Below are 22,987 nucleotides of genomic sequence, written 5' to 3' on the forward strand. Positions count from 1 at the left end.
AAAATAAACCAAAAGCAAAGCGAAGAAAGCCGCTACCCATTCATGCCGTCTGGTAGAAAGCCGCCGGCGCTTTGGGCGCAGCGCATCGTCGGCGCGCGAGCGCTTCTGCTGGCGGCTCTACTGATTTTTTTTCTTCTTTGAAGTAGGAATTCGGAACCCGAACAATATGGTACTTTGAAAGTAAAGACATAAATAAAACAAAACCTAAGCCAGTGTGCAATGCGCAACACTGGCTTTTCGCTTCGGTGGCAGTGTATGTGGAAACGGCATGCTAGACCCCCCAGAAGCGACAGCCGAGAGCTGGGCTCCGTTGGTCAATAGAAAGACTCCTAAAAAAAAAAAAAAAAGAAAAAAAAAAACGTCTTCCCCAAGACGGGACGAGTACCCTAAGGCGTCGGGCCTTGCGTGCACGTGCTTTTTCGGCGCTCGGCATTTTCCGTAGTTTTTATTTTCTACTCGATGCGTCGAAACGAGTGGTGACGGTTCAGTGCGCGGAAAAACAGCCATGGCTGAGCACGCTCCACAGCGCGTGCTGTTCGGGGGATTTCGGGCGATCGGGAATGTTGAGACTTAATTTCAGAATAACTGCTTGGTGCGCGGTAAGAAACTGTACGAAGCCAGCACGTGCATGGAGTGCGCGGGGAACCTCACAGTGCAGAAGGGCCCTCGGATATCTTCAGAAAATGCGCTGCCGAAATGAAAACCGCCTGCTACGACGTCAGCTTGGAGGTAAGTTTTATTCGGCCCTTTCGGCATCTCTTCACCACATATGTAATTCATTTTTTTTTATGTAGTTGTTGGCGAACCCACGCAATATCACGGATGCCATTTGCGTCTGCAAGGCCGGGTGCCACTGTTAACGATGCGACACATTGCTCTCGTATGATTTCCAAGGAAACCGCAAAAAAAAAAAAAACTTGATTTACGATTGCTTCTCGATGGTTTTTTTTTTATAACTATTATGACACCCATAAACACAAGAGCAGATCGAGCTGTTAGTTTAAAAGGACGTTTTCTCTTTGCGGGGAACCATGAACGTGTGGCAAGTCAGAAAGCGCGCACTCCTGCAATGTGCTTCGCTCTCCATGTCGTGCTTCTACGTCTTCTACGTCAGGCTAGGCTTCCCAAAAGCGAGCGCCGAGAACAGCTGGAAACTTAAGTCGTTAGAAAAAAAAAAAAAAAAGTTCCCGTTGGGCAGGAAGGCTCCGCGCTTTCTACAACACAGGCCGTGTCCGAAGGCCTGCCAGCTCTGGTTACAACTTTTAGTAGTTGTCACAACTATTAGAGCTCAAGTTGGGTCCAGAAGTAAAAAAAAAAAAAAAATACCCGTTTATTTTGTGTTTTTCGCGTGCTGCGCGCTCTATACAAACAAGCGATCGCTCGTGCATGCTTGAAAAAACCTAGCGTGAAGTACTGTACAAAAAAAAAAAAAAAAACGTGGGAAATGCGCAGCCTTAACGAAAAGCAATGGGTGCGATATGAGATTCGAAATGACTAAGTAAGTACAGGCCTTTGTTTCAGTCGGTGTTTATGTTTTTATTCTTACGGGGACCCAAAAAGAAACCGGAACACAGCGTCGGTGCTACCCACGGTTGCGGATCCAGACAGCCGCGTTTTACAGAGGCGCCTCCCAGACGGCGCCACATGTTCGGCCAAAGCTGCAGCGCACCAGGCCCATACACGACAACCAGCGGCAACCGAAGAGGGAGGAACTGACGTCGCGTGACGGCGTCTGCTCTCATCTGGGCTGGAAACGGAATGTCGCACAGCTTGCTTTAGCATTCCTGAAGCACCTAATTGACGTCCAGAAATGCGCTCGTTTTGAAAAGAAGGCAGTGTGGAGGCAGGATGTATGAAGAAGTGAAACATACAGCACGTGCGTTCGAGCGCTGACTAAAACTGGTCACAGTAACCTCATTATCAAAACAGTACAAAATGGTATATTCCGTTGTTTTCCACGCCAACTATGCCGACTACAGTACGTCACTGAAGCCACAAAAGAAGTCGGCATTCAGTTGGAATAAATAAATGTGGACTACCCCGCATGGAGGTAGAGATATAGTAAAGTAAGGACATGAAAAACGAACGACATCACGCCAACTGGCTACTGAATAACGGAACACAGTCCCAGACGCCCACTGACGTCCGACGGACAACCGAACTCGGCCGCAACTCGGCGGCCGATTTCGGACGTCCGCCGGAATTCCGGCGTACGTACGAAAGCGGATGGTCGAATCCGTTCGCCCAGCGGACAGCCGCCGTACGTCCGCCACTGGATTTGCTTTTACACAGCTATGATATAGTTTGTAGATACAGACCTGCACAAAAAACAGGGTCCTATGGGACCTCGTGCGCCAACTTTCGTTACCTTTCTCGTCGTTGAGGGCGCTCGGTTGACCTGTTCGTCTGTCATTTTCATCATCATCAAATCACAAATTAATATAAACAAACTGTACCCAAATTAAAAAAAAAAAGATCTTTGCCCAGGTTATATTTCTAAAATTTTGCCTTTTTGTATTTTAGCGGACAGTGTTTATTTTTACGATGTTTTTCTCTCGCTAGAAGACATACCGCGATTCCGCTTTGTGCGACGGCACTGCAGTTACTCACCGCACATGCGCAGAACAAGTGCTTGTGCATTACAGCGTGGACAGATAAATAAACTATAACGACGAAGAAAAATGACAGACCTAATAGACCCTTCTTATTAACAGGTTTACAGTAGCGCCAGGTTAACCGTAGTGTTCGTTCCCTAGCGGCGAAGGCTATGAACTAGAAGGTGCGCGCTGGAGCAGTGCTATCTGTGCAGGTCTGTATTTCATTCGGTCTTGGTTTGTAGTCGTCGTGCTCGTCTGAACTGCGTATAAATAAGTAATGCCGTCAAGTCTGCATTATATGATGCCAGAGCGAATAGATGCGATAGAAAGCGTTTCCATTAAACAGTTTTTTTTATTTTCCGCATGTTTTATCGTTGAATTCTTCCATCAAAAATTTTTTATTAAACGTTAAATGACCATTAAACATTTTTCTATCATGACGCTTCGGTGAAATTTTAATCAGTGGCTGAATAGACGCAGCAAGCAGCAAGCTCAAAAAGAACGAAACCGAACCTATCCTACAAAAATATCTGATATGAGCCAATCCAATCCACCTGACAAGTTGAAGTTTAGTCATGGAAGATGGCTTCACGTTTCCGTGTTCTGCATTTTCTGCGCAGTTACAAATACCTACGGCTGTAATGCACTGCTAGCATTGTTTTTGCTGTGGCTTGGTGCGGCTGGCACACTTTGTTCACCTGCCGATTCCAAAGTAAGTATTTCACTGAACTTTTGTTTCTTTAGTGGAACTTTTCGATGCACCGATGGTGCTGAGCTTTTGGGTAAGGAAACAGCAGCAGCCGAACGGTCGAGTGTTTTAGGCGAGACTGACAGGATGGCTCCGCGCCGACTAACTAAAGTGCAGCCTCAAGTCTGAGGGCCATCTTTCTCGGCATTACTGGACGCTGCGCCAGTAAGCCGCGCAACTTCTCTGTCTCTGATAAAGGAGTGCCTGCCCGAGCTTTAAAGGAGTTAATTTGTTAACCATGCGCAACGTGCTCAGTTGTAAAAACTATATGAGAAAACTTTTGCACTCGAGCCTATCGTGCGACATGCCTACACTTGTGAAAACGTCGCGAGCTTTTTTTTTTTCTTTTTTATTTTTAATGGACAGCCGCTGATCTTTCTCTCTTGAGCTTTACGGCAACTACAGTTTCTAGAAGGAACGGCTGTAGCTACTAAACTAAAGGATTAGTACTAAAGGATTAGTACTCTCCTTCAGCTTTGACAAACCAGGACAGCACCTTGCGCATGTTGGTTATGCATGTGGGACCGAACCGCGCAGAACAACCGGACAAGGAGATGAGAGAAAAAAAAAAGTCAGCACTTGTCTTTTTCTTGCCCCTTTGTTCTGCGCTGTTCTGTCACGAATTTGACATACCGCCGCCGCGATACAGTTGGGCTGTGAGCTCTGGTGCCTGCAACGCCTTCTTTTATGCAAAACAGGCATACTGGGAGGCCATGCAAGCAGCGGGCTCTATAAAAAAAAAAAAAAAAAAAAAAAAAAAAAAACCCGAGCTGAGCAAAAGTGAGATGAAAACAAAATTGTTGTTGCCTTGTCCGTACAGATATTCAAAGGCTCCTCAGAACTTCACTGCATTATTGACAGCGAGATAATGCCAAAGCTACACTAGTGCCATGCAGCACCTTATAGTGCATGATACTGAGCTTGTCTCGCACTGAAAGCACTTACCATGTTCTTAGATTATCATATTAAAGTAGCTTTAAACCCATGCTTGTTAATACAGTGATAGCCATAAATTGAATCTAGGGCATCATGCTCACATACAAGGCTTCTGATAACCGCTGGTCACATGATGTGGGCTATAGCAGAAACCTGTACCTGGTCATCTTACAAGCATTTGTGCAATTGATGCTTTTAATGTGTTGTAAAAGTTTTTGTGTTCTGTTTCTGTATGGGAATGCTTTCCTTATTGAAGGCTAACATTTGGCTTGCTACAGCAAAACCTCTACCTAGTCATCCTAAAAACAGCACCGCAGTTGGTGCTTTTAGTGTGTTGTAAAAGTATTTCTGTTCTGCTTCTGTATGGCAATGCTTTTCTCGTTGAAGACCAGCATGAGGCTTCCAAAAATTTTTCAGATGCCATTTGCTGTAGCCGATTTCGTAGGCCAACAGGAAGGAAGCAGCACTTTGAGCATGGAAAACTGTCATCCACGGGGAAAAAACAGCAACATCTTTTTGCATTCTCATTTCTTTGGTATGGCTAAAAGTGAGTATTGTATCATTATCGATATTATTAATATTGAATCATGATTGTCAGTGTTGAAGTTGTTTGAGCGTGATGATTTTAAACACACAGGACATCCCTTCGACATTAAGGTTTTAGCTTGTTTACATGTAGGATGTAGAACTGGTTTCAACAAACTTTATGCAGCAAATTCTTTTTACATTGTCCACCATGTTACTTTTTGTCATTGTCCATGAAGTAAATAACCAGTATTTTACGTTTACACAGTCGTCCACTCTTAGCTTGAATGGGAATGTGTGGCATGCAGTTTGCAAAATAGCAATGCATCCGTCACAGCCATGCATCAAGGCTAAGTGGCTTGTGCGTAGAGGGACCAGCCGCTCCAGCTTCACGTCATCTGCCTCTTTGCTCCGGTGTGCAGACGTGCATTGAGGCAAAGTGGTTTATGTGTAGAGAAACCAGGAGCTTCTTTGTCACATCTGGCTGTTTGTTACGGTGTGCAGATGCGCATCGAGGCAAAATGGCTGATGTGTAGAGGGACCAGGAGCTGCTGCTTAACGTCCTTCGCCTCTTTACTACAGTGCACAGCCGTGCATTGATGCTAAGTGGCTTGTGCACGGAGGGCCCAGGAGCTGCAGCTTCATGTCTACCTCTTCGCTCAGGTACGCAGGTGCGTATTGAGGCAAAATGGCTTATGCATAGAGGGACCAGGAGCTGCTCTGTGGCGTAGTCTGTATATTTGTTATGGTGCGTATCGAAGTACAATGGGGGGGCTCATGTGTAAAGGTACCATGAGCTGCTGCGTCATGTCGTCTGCCTCTTTACTATGGTGCGCAGGCATGCATCAAGGCAAAGTGGCTTATGCGTAGAAGGACCAGGAGCTGTTGCTTCACATCTGCTATGATGCGCAGCTGCGTATTGTGGGTGGTGGGGGAAAACATTTCCATCAGATACAAATACAGGAGGTTACTCACTAGCTGACCCTGAGGGGGTCTGTCCTGACAAAAACAAGGGGTCCCTAGTTTGGGACCACAGTGGTGGTAGAGGGACTAGAGGCTGGTACTTCACGCTGTCTGCCTCTTCGCTACGGTGTGCGGCTGCGATGGATGCAGTGGCATCTCAAAAAGTGCATGCCACGCACTCGCATGTTCAGCCTGAGTGGACGAATGTGTACCTGCTATAGCTTTGTTATTCATAGAATAAACCGAGGCCAAGTTGGATAAATTATAGCTCACCTCATATGTGGTCAGCAAAGAAAAGCCACTCCAGAAAATCTGATGCATTTACTGTCATAGGATTCTTATTCATATACATGCTACTGACAAGTCAGATTCTTCACCCTCAGAAATGCCAGAAAAACAACCAAGGGTGCGTCTGTAATAGTCTAGCTTGCTCTTTCTCTGCAGACTTGAGTCAGATGTGTGTTCCATTGCTGTGGGTGGGACAGGTGTGAATCTGTAATTTTAAGCTTGCAACAGGCATGTTATTGTAGTTTAAAGGCAAAACGGTACTAATAATCGTAGCCCCCCGTGGCTTTTATCCCCTTTTAATAGTGTTGCTAGACACTGAATTATTAGTTTACTCTGCACTGTTTCTGTCTAGTTAATGTGCGGAGATGTACATATATTTATATGACTTGGAGTTGTCGACTTTGAACTTAGAAACATTGTAGAGTTATCTGATGTGTTGCTTTCATTTCTTTAATGATTTCTGTAAGGGATCGGTGGGTATGCTAGGCACCATTATTAGTCTGCTCTTTTTGGGTCACCTGTTCAATGCTCAGCTGCGGCCGTCTCCCACTTGCCCTCGGACAGGAGGCGGACAGACGCGCACAGAGAGGCAGCTACAGCAGCTACAGTGCTTAACGGAAACGTAGGCAGAGAGGGAAAGAAGTCCCCTCGTCCGAGGACTTTGCTCTCGCACTCGAAGACGCGGGGACAGGCAGTTTGTTCTCGTTGCTGTGTCAGGTAGGGGGCTCATTTTTATTTAAGGAGCTTTACAAACAGTATACAACTAAGGGGTCCTTAGTACTAAGAGTACTAAGGGGTCCTTAGTACGCTGACTGGACCCATCACCCGGAGGCAGCACAGCTTTGAAACGAGCACCTCTTTTGGAAGAACTGCTTATCGTTCAAAGAAAAAACACTGTCAGGTTGAAGGGTGTAAGGCCCTCTTCCTTGTTGGGGAGCCCATAAAAGTGACAATTATTCAGTGCAGGCGTGCTGAGTGGGGTCTCGTTGAGGATTCCAACCCTGGATGTCAACAATGGTGGGAGATGGCGGCGTTGAAAAAGGGCAAGTGTGTAACAGTGACGGTATGATGCGAAGCGGGAGGATGTGGGTTGGCTCTTCTGATGTGGTCCGCAATGGTGCTGACTCGGACGCCAATAATTGCAATAATTGCCCTCTAAAAGGAGCCGCCAAGGGTGCAAGCTTTGGGCAATGGTTGCGCACGTGGGACACCGTTTTGATGGGTTCTATTTTTTTTTCTTTTTTTATTTCCTAGGGGAGAGAGTTTGGCATGTGACCTAGTGAGCCAATCATTTCGAGGTCCATTCTCTAAATTCCGTTTGTTGTGAAACGAATTTGTTGTCCCTTTTGCATTGCTTGTATTAGGGGGAGGGTGAAGAACCTTATGAAAGTGGAAAGACATGCCAAAATGTTTGTTAGCCAGTCATGTGTGAGTTCGTTGTCATTGGGGATGAGAAATGTGGGCGGAGTCCCGAAGTTAATGAAACGGCCCCGCGGCCTGGAGAACTCTCCGTGTGCAAGTTGTGGCCAGATGCATTAAATTCACTATTTTCATTTCTATATAACATGCCTTTCTGAAGATGGTGAGCTCTTTTGTCCAATCCTTTAAGAAAGCAGCAAAGCGCTCCCAAATCTTCCACAAAACTGTGTGATATCTTTAATGCTAACTGCGGCTTGGTGTCACTCAAAACATGTAGTTGAGGTAGATTTCATCCCCCCCCCTCTTTTTGTTCGTTCAAATGAGGACCAGCGGACACTAACTCTTGCTTTTGTAATGCCCTAGGCCCCGCCTTAAGGCAGTACTCCAATGTCAATACCATTTTTATAGCTATGGCTGTCCAGCAGCACTAATGTCTTTTATACACTTCTTTTACTAATCTCTTACCCAAATGGTGGCTTATACTGCGGGGGCGAGTCTCTGGACAGTATGTCTGGAGATTTTGGACTAGAATCACGATGTAAACGAATTGTGACCTTATTTCTCTTGCACACATGAAAGAACTAACGTTCAACTTTCACATCGACAAGTATGGTCCGAGTTTCCTGGTCGATGTGAAAGTTATGTGCTTTGATTGCAGTTTGTGTAGTCCACACACTTTTGTCCCCGATATTACATAGGGGCAAATTAGGCACTTTTACAGGGGCAGTTTCTTTGGTGGCCACTGCCTTTCCCATAAAAAAGCTAAAGTGTTTCTTGTGAACAGCTGGCTGCATTTATAAAGACCATTATTTTTTTGTAATTTGTTGTATGTATGTATGTATGTATGTATAACTTTATTAGGGAGCCGGCAAACGACAGGTTAAAGCGTCGTGACGCTGGCCAAGCGTCTACCCGGGGTGAATATCGCGCTGTGGGTAAAAAAATAACTTTACTTTTAACTCTTGTAGAAGCATGAACACTGCGGCGGTCTATGCTTCCACATTGGGCTTTAGCCACATGTCAAAAGTCTATCTTTATTCTGCTGCAGCAGCTTGCATGTTATCCGATAAGTTACTTCGTCGCAGCTGCTCTAAGGAGACGCTTTCTAGACGCTTGTAGCCTAGATGTTGATGTCGATATACCCCTGACACGCCCAGGGAATGTCTTTGGCAGAGGGTACATAGAAACCAGCAAAATGTGCAGCTTACAGAACAAAAAGGTAAAAATTTTAAATGATGTTATTATTGATCACTTCTTTTCAGAGCAGGAACAATGACTTTAAAAATCTGCCTGTTAAACTGCTCAAAATGCAGGTTTCTGCCGCCAATGCGTACCTGTGTAATACTGCAATGCTCTTGGCTGTGCTTTATATTCATATACAGCATCCTTTATGCTTAGTTTCTCTGCATGTGCTCTCCATGTCTTGGGCATTGCTGAGGGCGCATTGCAGCAAGCATAACATGCCGTGTTTGGTCAGAGTGGCATGTTCAAAGAGACGACATAAAAACATTAAAATACTGAATGCCAGGTTCTGGTCAAACTACGTTTGTATCTTGTTATTCTGCATGGGTTTTGCTGCAGTTATATGACCTTTCTATATAGTATGTGACAGTTCTGAATGGAGATGCATGCGTACAGTGCCATCTGGAAAAAGCAATTGAGAGAAACTGGCAGTTGCCCTTGGAGATGTGTAATCAAAGTTCAGCACAGATAACTTGAATTTCATTTTCCCTTATATTGCAGGAGGAGCCCAACCTGCTCTTTCCATCTTAGGCCTGAAAGACCAGCAACAGCTGATCGCGCAAATGCACAGGTTAGTAACTGCTCCTGGAATCCCGACCTGCGGAGGCCGCCCACAGAGAACTCGATCATCTCCTCGCTAATTCCGAAATATTAGGTTTCAATAAATACCTTTTCCTCCATCACCTCCCCAAGGGAAGAGCTGTCACGGCCAAGGATAATTAAAAAAAATTATTCAAGTAGATTCTTAATACTCCAGTTGGCCTGCATTTTACCATGCCATTCCTTAACATCGATATTTTTTTAGTGTAGACTATTTATGTATGCAGTTTTTGCAATAAAGCCACAAAAAAAATGCTTTTTTTACAACCTCGTATGCTGGTATGCCTATGCACTTTGCATGTTTTCAGGAATGGTGCATTTGTGTAAAGCTCAGCTAGCATATGTGCCTCTTTGATGGAAGTTTTAATTGCACACTGCTGTTCAGTGCTTTGTGTGTGAAAGTAAAGCAGACAACAGGAAACTTGAACCTGTTGCATATTCTATTGTCTGCTTTACTCTCACGACAAAGGCATTGAGCACTAGTATGTGACTGAAATTTCCATGGCACATGCTTGCTGAGCTTTACACGAATGTTATTGGCAAGTTTTTACACCAATAGCGGGCCCTGCAAGCATGTTCCGGGAAACGTCCGAATTTCCGCCTCCGGCTGCCCGTCGGACGTCCGTGGGACGCGATCCGGATCCACGAACGATAGTCCGACGGATGTCCGCTGTACGTATATCGAACATAACCGGACTTCCGTCGGATGTCCGAAGGTCCGAAAACGGACGTCCGTCGGTCGACCGTCGGACGTCTATGGCCGTCTGGGGTGGGTCAGGAAAGGTGAAAGAAGTGGGAGGTAAAGGTTGCACAGAAAAATAAAAAGAAACGTGTCGCCTACCAGGGAGGGAGAAAGGGGTTGGCGGAAGGCACGCAGCGCCGTGAAAAGAGCGACCGCAAATTTGATTCAAGGTTCAGAATTTTCGTGCGGCACGGCAAACGCACGACGAAGAAAGCAGGCAGCTAAAGACGAAGAAAAATGAAGATATATTAAAAACAATAAAAAAAGAGGAAACAACTGAGCATAAGAACCAAATGAAGGCCCGGGAAGAGGAAAGCAGTGCACAAACAGGCTGCAATCGAACGCGTATAAAGATATAAGCATCGAAATTTAAGAGACAATTTGTGAAACTACACTAATCTAAGAACACACCGTTTTCTTTTCTCTCCATAAGCTGAAATGTTGTAACGGGTCGCTTTATAAATACCCAGAGATGTGCGCTATACTTATGACATTTAATCTCAATGCGTTATAGTTGTTAGACCTAATTGTTCAAGAAAATGTTTCCATTCTAGGGTGCGCAAGCAACCGGTAATATGCAAGTCATTGCCTCCAGAAGATCGCTCTAGTCCTGTTTTATGTACATACAAAAAAAAAAAAGAATAGCTTTGAAAAAGAAATAACGACGGAAAATAGAGCACGCAGAGGCTATAGGGTACTTAATAAGGCGGAAACTTGGGCGAGTTGGAAAGCATTTGAACTCATCTTTTCTAGCGCTTCTTTACAGGATACAAGACAGGGCCCATTGTACTAGAAATGATACTTAATAAGGCGGAAACTTGGGCGAGTTGGAAAGCATTTGAACTCATCTTTTCTAGCGCTTCTTTACAGGATACAAGACAGGGCCCATTGTACTAGAAATGATACTTAATAAGGCGGAAACTTGGGCGAGTTGGAAAGCATTTGAACTCATCTTTTCTAGCGCTTCTTTTTTATGTGTTCCCTAGCGTCCGTCCTGTTCTTATGTGTTCCTCCTTCATCTAATGTCCCTTGTGTGTTAAACAAGCGCTAGAAAAGATGAGTTCAAATGCTATAGGGTACGCTTAATTCGCTTCCGCTAGATCATACTTCTGCGAAAGAGAGGTTGTGAGGCCGGCACGGTTTCTCACCACGAACAAAAATAGCGCTATAGGTTCGAAGCTAGGTCGCAATTTACTAAAAAATTTGGCTCGGATGCACTGTCCTTTTCGACTGCTTTGCACTTCAGATTTTGCAAACTTCCTGTAAAATGTGAAGGTTCAAAAAGTTTATCTACTTGGAGCACCAGAAAAGCTCCCACTTGAAGCAATGAAATTTAATGTGTTTTTGCGGCTTCGCTCTTTGCGAAGTAAGCGAATCACGACAAGAGTTCCCAAAGGGAAAATAATTAAATTCCCTTGGAAGTATTTGACGTGTAATATCAACCTTGTTAACAATTATAGTCTGGTTAGTACTGCAAAGAGCACCCGCGGCAAGTAGCCAGATTATATATAGTCCGGTAAGCAGTAGTTGCAAGTATATCCAGTCGATTACTCATATTTAATACCACACACTCAAACAATAAACACGTATTATGTCCGCATTTGATTTCGGCATTATATTAATTGCTTGCGTATTAGGTGCTCGTCATCTTTTTCGCATTTTTTCCGCTTTCTCTCGGTGCGCGCCATGACCTGCATCATACCTGCCAATTCGACGCGCAATTATCAGTGCTTTTATTTTTGTTTGTTTGCTCTGTACCATTTGATGCCAGTAAAGCGTCCGCACTCAAGTGCCCACTATGAACGTATTACGCATGTGACAGGTTTAATTTTTCACATTTTATTTGAAGTAATGCCGTAGCTGTACTTGACTTTTTTTTTTTTTTTCATCTAAACAGCTGGTTCACCCTTTGGCTAGTGGCACGCAAACAAATGTCCGTGATATACGTATATGTTAATCACGAACAAAGAATAAATGCTTGAGTCGCGTATACGTCTTGCTTATTTTTTTTTTTTTGCCGGTAAATACCACAGTGCTTCAAATTAGTACGGTAGTGAATAAATGTGTTTTGCTCTTACATTGTATTTGTAATTTCTGTAAGAGGTGATTAGGGCACATAAAGAACACCGATTAAAGAGATATATTACAGATTACTTACGATTTAAGATAAACGTTGTTATGTATTAATAAGCGCAAGCTGCGAAATGTAAGCAGGTGTTCGTAAATAGGGTTTTTAAAAAATAAGTGTTCCTAAAGAGGCCTTACGAAGCACAAGCTTTGATTCGCATGTACACTGTTTTTCTCCGCGTGTTAATAGCGCTCCTGGGCAGTAGCCTTTATTCCCTTACGGGAAAAACGAATGCAAAACACCACGCTTCGTTGCAAACATAAAGTACAAATTGCTCATCTGGACGATTTGTAACTGTCCGCAGGAAGAAATGTTGAGAGTTTCAGATAGCGATTCAAACATCGCGCGCTGCTCCGAAGGACTACCCAAGCGTGAACGATGTCTCCAGATAGACGTAAAAGAATGGCAGGGATCAGTTTAAGCACCTGGAATAAGTAGCCCCTTTATTAATTATCACACTAATTGCGTAGCGTCTGCAAATCGCTCCAAAGAGAACCGCACCCCTCCTCTGTACCCCCGCTATCCCGCGGCCGCTACACGCCGAGCGGCGAACGTGGCACGGATGGATGGATGGAATATAGGAGCGTCTCCTTTGAAACGGGGTGGTAGCAGTAGCTATCATGCCCATTTTTCTCCATATATCTTAAGGACCTGAACTTGCAGAGAGCCGGCTCCGTGAACTGCGCATGCGCGCCCAGGACCAAAGTGGAAAGGAGAATATGGTGCTCTTCTGGACGGATGTGACGTCAAATAGCTTTTAGTGCTTGTTTTTTTCTAGAAGTAAGCCTCAAACCCAGATGTTCACTGAGCCGCCCAAAGTATGTCCCAAACAAGGAAGGCTGGCGCGCTTTTCAGACAACGAGCATTTGCGCTTTGCGAGCCCTAGGCACCCTAGGTTGTCTTTCATGCGTCGGTCTGCTGCAGTTTGCGGGCCATCATCCCGGTAGATGCAAACTCGGTGAAATGCGGATTCAGTTCGTGGATTATAGCCTTAAATTCAAGGGCGCAGCCCTCGGTGCAGTCGTACTGACTGCGGTGAGTCGTACATACATGCCCGCGAACTCTAAGTAAAGTATTTGTCGTCTTTCTGCCATCGCCTTCCTTGCAGCTTCTTTAACGAGTTTTTGCACGGCAGTGCAAGCATGCGTTATCCTCAATTATTGACGTGGCGTAATCGCGCTATCGCGCGACAGTCTCCGGGCGAAGGCGTGAGGAGACGACGAGACTGCGTAATGGCGTCCACGATCTCGTTTCATTGCGCTTGGAACAACTTCCATTCCTGCTGCTGTGCACCGATCGGTCGCCGGTTGCTGTTGTCTTCCGGATGCACTGGAGTATTGGGACATATGAGGCGACTAAATGATAACGTAAAACTATTTCTGAGTTCGCTTATATTCGTTTGGGCAGTATAAGGCATTTTTGCGTGCGCCAGCGTGAACGCGCTGGTTTATAATCGGGGTTTTATTGCCTTCCTCGCAGCTTCAACCGATGGAGCGGCTCGGCCCATAGAAAATGTCGGGCTTCTTTCGGAAAACTGTTGGAAGGTAAGTGGCACTCATCTGTACAGACCATACGTGGTATGCTGCAATACACGAGTAATATCTGCGGACTGCTAAAAGGGGGGTTGCTGGCCAGCTGAGAGAGTTTAAACGTAAGTAGGCCCTGTGCGGACTGAGCCTCGAAGTGCAACAAGCCTACTGCACAGCATGAAATGGCTACAAAAGTATGGTTATATACATGACCGAATTCATGTGCTTATTTGCTCAGACCTTCCACTGTCAAGTACTCACACTTATTTCGGTGTATGCAGCAATGAAAGTGACTTCATTACTCCTCAGCCAGCATAGGTTCATGCCTGTGACAATATCTGTCCTTTTACTGCCGAAATAACTGCATTGGTGGAACTCACTGAGCTTGTTTATATAGATTTAACACTTTGGATGCATGTTGCTACCGCAGAGTTCCCTAATATATATATCTTTTGCCTGCTCCAACATAAATAGTTGGCAGTGCTTGGCTTCAAGCTGCTGCCAAGGCCATTGACAGCTTATTTGAAAAGAGAGCAATAATTAATCTGAGCTGGCATGTTTTGTGGGAGAGTGAGGCACCATTGCGAGTACCTCGTAATCCTGTCAAAGAGCTTGGCAGTTGCAGCTATAAGCACTCTCTATTGCAGTTCCATGCAAGCCGCAGCATATTGGGCACTTACTGCACAAGTGATTTAACTTAGATTCTCTTTTTTGCTATTTCAGTGCTTTGTAAGTGTGCTAAATATTTGTATTTGTGCTAGCATTGACAGCCAGTCTCGTTGCTACCTTTTTCCTTCTGCAGCAGGCACTCTCACTTGCTTTACTCGAACCAAATTCTATTGTGAGTGAGTTTGCTGAATTTATGCAAACTAAATGTAATTGCAGTATTACTCTCATTTATTTACATCTGCAGAGGCAACGAATTCTTGGTGGCGACGAACGAGTTCCCTCCGCCAGTTCGATTACACCGCCGCCTCAGTAGTGCAGGGAGCTGCGACTGGTGTGACCAAATGGATACTCTCACTGCTTCCACAGGTTTAGAGCGTGCTCCCAGTTAAGTTTAAAACACCTTGCTTGCAATGTATTTAATCTTGTTGTGTAATATTGTCACCCTTGCTGATATGCTATTATTTGAAAATCATTCTGGGTGGTTTGGAACACATGATTTGCAATGGGGGGAGGTGGGAAGCACAAATGTGTGACTGCAATTTTTTGCCAGTCTAGCTTCTAGCCTTGCGAATTAAAGTAACAGATTAATACATGAACAGGCCTGACATTTATTGGAGAGTTTGTCATATAGAAGAAAACTTGATCCGGTGTGGAGGTAACACAGCTGTGGTTCTCCGAGAAAATGTTATCCGTGTGTGATGGTGTCTAAAACATGGCATTGTCTTAGGTAACATGGCATGGAATCGGCCACTTCTTGTACTCTCTTGACAGCATCTATTGTACTATGTGCTAGGTGATGTGCCTTCAGGGATAAGAGTAGATGGAGAATACCTCAGTAATCTGCAATTTGCTGATGACATTGCCCTGAAGCAGTCAGGATGACGGGCAGTAATGTGAGCAGGTTGTACGTCATGCTGGTCATGGAGGAAGTAAAGAAGCCTTAGAAGCAATGTAAAGGGTTCCGGAAATTGGCTGGTATGGATAGGCAAGTGCAGATCTTTGAAGAGTGGTAGGGAGATTGTGCTAGAAAAACTGCTTGCTTTGTGTGTGTAATGCCTCACGACCTCAAGCGTATTAAAATCTTGGAAGGATCCTAACAGTACCATAATCTATAAGAAAGGGGCTGTCAAGCACTTGCAAACTTAAACTGATCGGGTTACTGTCCATTGCCTACAAGATAATAGAATTGGGAAAATCTTGGACTTTCTATCAGCTGAAAGAGCAGCTGGCTTTCGTAAGGGCTGCCATGTTTTTTAATGTGTCTGCCCTGCCGCTGTTGTGTGCTGGATTGTAGCCTACATCCACATCGGATAGGAGGCTGTGCAAACAAACTGCTTTTTACAGAAGGGACATAATTTGAACTGCCCATATCATACAATGCAGCAGCATTAGTGAAAAGTGCTCCACAAGAAGTGACTTATTGTAGAATGGTTGGTTTATTGCGGTAGCGTAAAAGGCGTCACCCTTGAGAAAAATCACAACCATGCCTTTGGCAGGTGACATGGCCATGCACTGATTGGTTGTCTGGTTCTGCGATGTCATGAGGCCACATGATATGGCCGAACTGGCTGGAGCTCATATTGTGGAAAAGCGCAAAAGAGACAAAGAATCGAGAAAAGAGAGGACGACGCTATCTGGAGCTGCTAACTCAGGCAGCTCCTTTGAGGTGAGAGGGTGAGGTGGAATAGAACCTTCCGAGACCCTTGGATCCAGTATCAGACGCACTACTCCACATTCATACAGCTTGGTTAAAACAGAGCTTTATACCCATGTTGGGTGATCTTAGGCACAATGTGGTAGATTATGGTTGTATGCTGATGATTATGTGCGAGATAATACCGACACAAATTAAGGGATTAGGGCTTATACCTTTCAGGACCGCTTTAAGCCAATCGTTCATATATGAATGATGGTTCTCACACACTGGCAGACGTAAATTTTCGTGTTTGGAACATGTAGCCCCATTTAGGCAGATAGTATGACAAAAGTAATTATAGTAACTAGTTCACAGGGATGGAAAGGCACAGAATCTGTCACTTGTTTCTGTGGGCACCTGAACTGTGTCGTAAGGGAAAGGAGGAGGGAGTCAAAGTGGAAAGACAGAAATGGGTGCTGTAGTGGAGGTCTGTGGAATAATTTTGACCACCTAGGGATCTTTAACGCGCGCTGACATCACATAGCACACGGGTGCCACTTCGTTTGCATCGAAAGCAGCCGCCAGTGGTCGGGTTCGGACATGGGTACTCCGGCACAGTAATCTAGCATCTTAACCACTGCACTACCGCAGTGGGGCTATTGTGACAACCATAGTTTCTGTTTGTGTGCAGCTTGTTTATTTTTTTATTTTATTTTTTGTTCTTTCTGGCACAGTGTGACATCTAAAAAAATTTTCCAAATAAAGAGGTCTTTGGCACCATTCACACGATTCTGCTGCTTCTACTATAGTTTTCTTTTTATGAGAGCAGTAGCGAAGTCTCTTGAAGACAATTTTACTAGCTCTCAGTTCAGCTCAGATGATGAATCAGTCAAATGCCAGCCTCGAACTTCAGCTAGTGGCCAAGAAAAGCTTAGTTTCAATCTCTGATCACTCTTGGTCAGTTACACGTGCTCATTTTGTGTTCCCACTGTTGCCGCGTTGCAGAGAGGAGGAAAGGAGGCATCCTGGCTGTGCAAACTGCCGCGGAGAGGTGACAAAGAGGCTAATGGCAACCCCATGCATACTCGGGCCACTTATGCGCTTATACACAGGACCTCGGAGGATGGGCGTGTGGTATTCGATCTGTCATTTGACGTGTGTAACTAGAAGGCTGCATTCCCTGCACCGTACCTATTAGTCACATATTCTAATTCTGGTGCCGGGTTGTGTTCGCCTTAGCGATCTTAGAGCTCTTACACACTTCCTACATTTTTTTTTTTTTTTTTTTTGTAGGTTGCAACAAAGTTCTTTAAAGACTTCATTTATAAAATAGCAAGGTGCATGTATGCAATCAAGGATCCACAAGGGAAGCTGCAGACGGGAGCTGTTGACGCTACCATGCTATACTCTTAAAGACAGATCTCAAGTGTCTCCTAAATTTTTATAACAAAACGAACATCCGCACAGTGTTTGCTGGAGATGCTTACAACCCTGCTGTCCTGTCTGAAGACAGGGGTACATGAATTACTGCCCGCTATATGCAAGGCCAGCCACAATTAAACATTCGTTACCAGAGTAACATGATTGCCTGGCTTTTTTGTGTGTTCACTTCCTTAGCATATTGTAGCATAGTCATAGTAGTGTCACGGCCGCTCGATGGAAGCGCACTGGGTGCGGCCTGCTGCGTCGCGCCGCCGTCAATGGGCAAGCGTGTCCTTGGAGAGTTTACAGTTGTGCCCGCTATTTCTCCTGAGGGCGCCACTGTTCGGGGACACGTCGCCGCCGGAGTCGCCGGCTCTGAGCGCGCAGTTTGCTTCCTTTCTGGGCGTGTTCGCCCAGAAAGCTGCATTCCCTGCACCGTACCTATTAGTCACATATTCTAATTCTGGTGCGTCTGGGTGGTAAATGCAAACTTTTTTGTGCACGCGTGTGCAAGCACGTTAACGTTGAGACTGGATGTGTTTGTTTTTTAAGGCGGAAGCCGTTCTAGGCTCATGGAGCGAAAATCTATGAGCAGAATCTGTGCTTGTTATCTGTGCGTCGCATCTGTGCACTGGTGTGCCAGTCGCAAAAGCGGACGTGCAAGGAGGGAGATTAAGAATGAAAATGATTGATGGTGATAGGTAATCAATAAAAGTTATAAATAGACATTGATAGAGGTAATGACTAATGCTAATGACTAATAATGGTTAATAATGACTAAAATGATTTGTAATGACCAGTATATCAAACTTCGACATGTAATGACCGCAATTGATTAGAAATGAGTAAAAGTGCTTAGCGATGTGTGGTAATGACTATAATAGCTAGGCATGACTCATCATTACTGTTAATGACTACGAAATTACCAATATGTGAAACGATGGCATGTAATGAATGACCACTGCTGATTCTAAATGAGTAACCTGCTTAGTTATGAGTGATAAGGGCTACAATGACTAAGCAGGCGGACTCATCATGACTGGGAAACGACCAATATATCAAACGACGGCTTGAAATGACGAACTGTGGCTGACGAACTGTGGCAAACGATGAGAGGCAAATGATAGGAGAAGGGTAGGCTTTCGCCGTCCTCCGCTTAAGAGACCCTCTAATTTTATCTGCTGAGCTCGCTTCAGGCAAAGGCAGCAGCGAGGTGTGGAAATGCACTCGCTTCCTCTGAAATGAAAGCGGCGCTGAGGTTAAAAAGTGCAGATGCTGAAGCATAATGCCCTATCAGCTGCCATTGAATTTGCTACAAGGGACAGCAGATTGGACTTGTTGGAGATTGATTATAGGTTAACCGGGCAAACAACGTGACGGGAACACAGGAGAAGAAGACGGCACAACCGCGCTAGTTGTGTCGTCCTCTTTTCCTGTGTTCTCGTCACGTTGTTTAACCTATTTAGTTATCAGGGAGCGGGCCAGTGAACTAGGATTTTTAACGATGTATTGTGAAGTAGATGAACACGAAGATGAACACGAAGATGAACACGATGAGGTAGCACCAGAAGCTTTTCTCGCATGTTATGTTGTGAGAACATATCAGAAAAAGCTACGAAGGTTTTTTTTTTTTTTTTTTTTATATAAGCATGCAATTTGTTCTAAATTTTGCCGCGCTAGTCTGAGCGGCCTTGCAAGTAAAGGAGCCTGTGCATACAACATTTGTTTATACTGTTGAGACTGTTTGAGCCGACGCGATAAAATGAAAAGCCACGTTCTACAGAAAATCCGGCGCCCGCTCTGTCGGCGGAAAGTCGGAAAAAAACCTCTCTGGTAAGAGTCACTTTAGTTGGTGATATGGCCAGACACCTTTGGCGCAATGAGAACACATGACATGTTCAATGTGGCAGGAGCTGCCAAACCAGAGAGTCGATAAGACATAAGGATGAAATGGGAATTATTGAAAGCGGGACCCTTAGACCCCAAGTCAGGCACAGTATACTCCTATAGGGCACGTTCGTACGGTTTCGATAAAGAGGGGCTTTATATAGCTATGTGTAGGGCGCTATTTCATATAATGCGGTGGCTTAAGGCTGTACTGTAATGATATGCAACAGAGACAGCAATTACGGGATACGGTGAATAAGCAGGTAGCAAAGTGCGGGCACTCTAACGAGGCTCCTCAAGGAGACTTAAGAACTCCTAGGTTTGTTTGTCACTACCAGGGTGTTGCTTAATTTATGCGATATTTGGTAATGGTTTTGAGGCGACATGTCAGTCGAGCAAGAACCTGTTGCAGGAAATATGAGTCAACTGGACCAGTTACAGGTTAATGAAAACCAAGGGCAGTGGAGGCTTGATGTACCCCGCAAAGGAAGTAATCAAGCTTTGTCAGCTTACGAGCACCTTCATTAACAGGATGATGAAGTCTGAAGAGGTCCGGCGAAGTAGCAAGCTGTGTAAACTTTTGGTTTCATCATTGTTTTCTCACTGTGCACAGTACCTGCAGCTAATCTATAAAAACAATGATCGTGTCCATGCTAAGGCGCTATGCAAGATATCGTTAAGTTGCTGCCCCCACTGATAGCGAGCTGGTCTGGAAATGTCAACTCAACAGTGGAGCGATGTTTATGGCAATGGGATAAACCTCTCTCAAGAAAGGTTTTCCGTCTGCGATTGGTAGTTTTCTTCCTTTTTTTTGTGTGGCCGTTAAATAAGCGTACTCGGCTGCTCGCTGAATCTCGGCTGCAGTTGCGCTCTGACGCGTGAACATTCTTGTGATCAAAGCTAAGAGTTTCACAACAGCAACACTCGATGCGCGTTCTTCCATTGAAAATTACGAACCAGCAAAATTGTATGGGTTTGCGAGCAGCCAATAAAAATAGTAATAAATACTTTCGGCGTAGATACGTAGCACATTGAGGCAGACCGGCTCTATCAAGCGCGCTTACTTTGTCCGGTCATGCAAAATGCGGGAAGCCATGACGGATAGCATTCTGGCGTACAAAGTTTAAGGTCTCCAACTGAGTCGAAGATCCCAGGTTATCATCTAGATTTAACCTAATAAATATCTTCATATTTCCACCGTAAAATTTGTTACAATGAGATAGAAAGGTTGGTTACATCTCGTATTTTCACAGAGGTTGCTCATAGTAGGAAATTTTTTTATTGGATAGTGCTGGCAGCTTAGACCAGGTTGACATCAATTTGTGTATAAAAGCTGTATGCAGGAATGAGTAAATGGTGTGAAAATGACACACGGAATTCGCGACATAGTTAATTAAGTGGTTATGCATTAGGCTACCATGGCAGCTGAACAGCTTCGAATTGTTCACAGCCGGGTCACATTTTAATGTGACGAACAACTGGATCCGAATTGAACATCACGGTAATGCGAGCTCTCCAATCGGGTGGCCTTGAACCATTGTCACTATAAGTTTTTCGGGGTACACTCCAGTGTACATACTTGCCGAGCAAGCGCTAAGTGCTGACATGGTCACACTAGACATGACAGTGTATACTAATTCTTGTTGCCAAATTGTGTGAAGCGGAGCTCTTATATCCTTAAAATAAAGGGCTTCTATCAAGCCGACGCCCCCCTCAAAGTGCAGCCAGGCGCAGCTCTCCGCGCGCCGCTGCCTCGAACGGTGGCGCTGCGGTGGTGGCGACTGGAAGTAAGCGCCTCCCGCCGGTTTCGGGCGACGTAGCAGGCCGCACCTAGTGCGCTTCCATCGAGTGGCCGTGGTAGTGTGCACCTTTCCAATAAGTGGTCACGGGGTGTCACCATATTACCTGCTGGACTGCTTTGTGCATTTGGTGCTAGCACAGTGGAAGCAGAGCCGGTTTGCAGCAGTCCAGAGAGGAGGAGCGAACAATATGGTGGCACCGAGTAACTTATTGGAAAGGTGTATATATAGATTGCTTGTTCCTGCAAGATGCGAGTTAAACTGCTCTCATACGAACAGTTTCGATCCTCATTGAACTGGATCTACATTCAACTCATTGTAGATCGAGGTTGTCACACGGCAACTGTCAAAGTGCAGTTGAGCTCGAGCCTGCTTGACTCAAGGTTGCTTCCTCAATCGCTCTCGAGATTTCAAGCACACTCAAAAGCAGTCATTGACACCCTCGTCATACACGAGCTCTAAAACTTGAAAACGAATAAATGCAATAGAACTGCACATAATAACACATAAATGTATTAAAAGGCATGATAGAACATTCGTAGAACGGCTAATTTTATAATATTGACACCGTAGTCTACTGCCAGTGGAAGCTAAGGTGGCGTTCTCTTCGACTGCGTCAGCGTGGAAACTGTGGAGCGGAAGAGAAACTGCACTGTAGCACTTGACCGCTGGGAAGATAGGTTAGATGACCTGAGGCGCCAAAAGCGGAATGCTGCTGTGCACACTGAAATCGTGCAATCATTACCCCAATCTTAAATTTCCTTTTGAGACTCATTGCGACTGACAGCAGACGACGGACCACGTAGGAAATTTCTCAATGCTGACTGAAAACGCCCGTGTAGCACCGGATGCTTTAATCCTTCTTGAAAGCCTGAATGCAGATTGAGTTCAATGAGGATCGGAAGTGTTTGTGTGACAGAGGGATTAGTGTAGCGCAGCTAAAGCTTTGTGTTAGCTGGTGTGCACAAGTTGGGTGGCCAAGCTGTGTTAAATGGTATTACAATGCATATTTAGAAAACAAAACAGGGCACCCCAAACGGTTTATTCAACTTCTCAGATTATTTGGCATTACACACATTGTCTTGAAAGCAGTTCACAATATGGCCAGCACAACTTATGTCCTTGCTTATTTCAGATTGTTCATTTAAGAGAGCTAACATATTCAAGGGCTACTGACCAGGCTGACATTTCAACCAAGCCCGATAAGGTGTTGGACATGGTCTGCGAAATACTGCAGCGATGCACACACTGGAAAGCAACAAAATGCAAACCAAAGCTCTCATGGTCCTTTTCAGACAGCCAAACCTCTTCATCCTTTGCGCTGGCCATCGAACTTTGTCGATGAGGTACCAACAGATACTGCATCCATTGGTTTCTCTCTGACTGATGGGCGAGGGGTGTCACTTGGTCTGCTGATGTCACGCACTTTTTTGTCTTGCATTTCGTTTTCACTCATGCATACACTCACACAAGAAAGAAGGCTTTTAGTTTCTTGCCCTTGTCTATGCATACTTCAGCGTGTTCTGTGCACTGTGCTATTCATACACCAACGGCTGGACTCAAGTGGCAGCGGCGCGCACTTTCATACAGCCTGCGCATTCGCCGCAGATATAATGGCAGCTCTTCTAGGCAAGCAGTGCTCTCTTCCCCGTGAAGTTAGTGCAGGTTTTACGCAACCCTGGCCACTCGCTTCTGTGGCGGCGCCCGGTGCGCACCTGCGTTCGCGCCTTCAAGCGTTCAAATGTTCAGTTTACGGAGTGAGCGAAATACTTAGAGAAATTATGTAGTCTCAATTTTGTGTGCGCAAAAGCGGTGCGGTGTAGGCTCAGGCAACAGTATTATTTAGCATATTTTGAT

The 22,987-nt window shown here is 45.0% G+C and overlaps 1 protein-coding gene across 1 annotated transcript; it reads left to right on the forward strand.

Annotated features, from left to right (window-relative positions):
* The first annotated feature begins 3,180 nt into the window (after positions 1-3,180).
* LOC146210249 (uncharacterized) lies at positions 3,181-18,829 on the forward strand. The gene is made up of 5 exons (XM_084608601.1): positions 3,181-3,309; positions 4,699-4,828; positions 9,220-9,289; positions 13,668-13,732; positions 14,631-18,829. The coding sequence occupies exons 2-5, from the start codon at positions 4,699-4,701 to the stop codon at positions 14,756-14,758; spliced, it is 393 nt and encodes a 130-aa protein (XP_084464727.1). The 5' UTR covers positions 3,181-3,309; the 3' UTR covers positions 14,759-18,829.
* Positions 18,830-22,987: the final 4,158 nt, after the last annotated feature.

This window comes from Amblyomma maculatum, chromosome 1 (genome assembly GCF_055883805.1).
Source record: "Amblyomma maculatum isolate TAMU_Amacu chromosome 1, ASM5588380v1, whole genome shotgun sequence".
Classification (NCBI taxonomy): Eukaryota; Metazoa; Arthropoda; class Arachnida; order Ixodida; family Ixodidae; genus Amblyomma; species Amblyomma maculatum.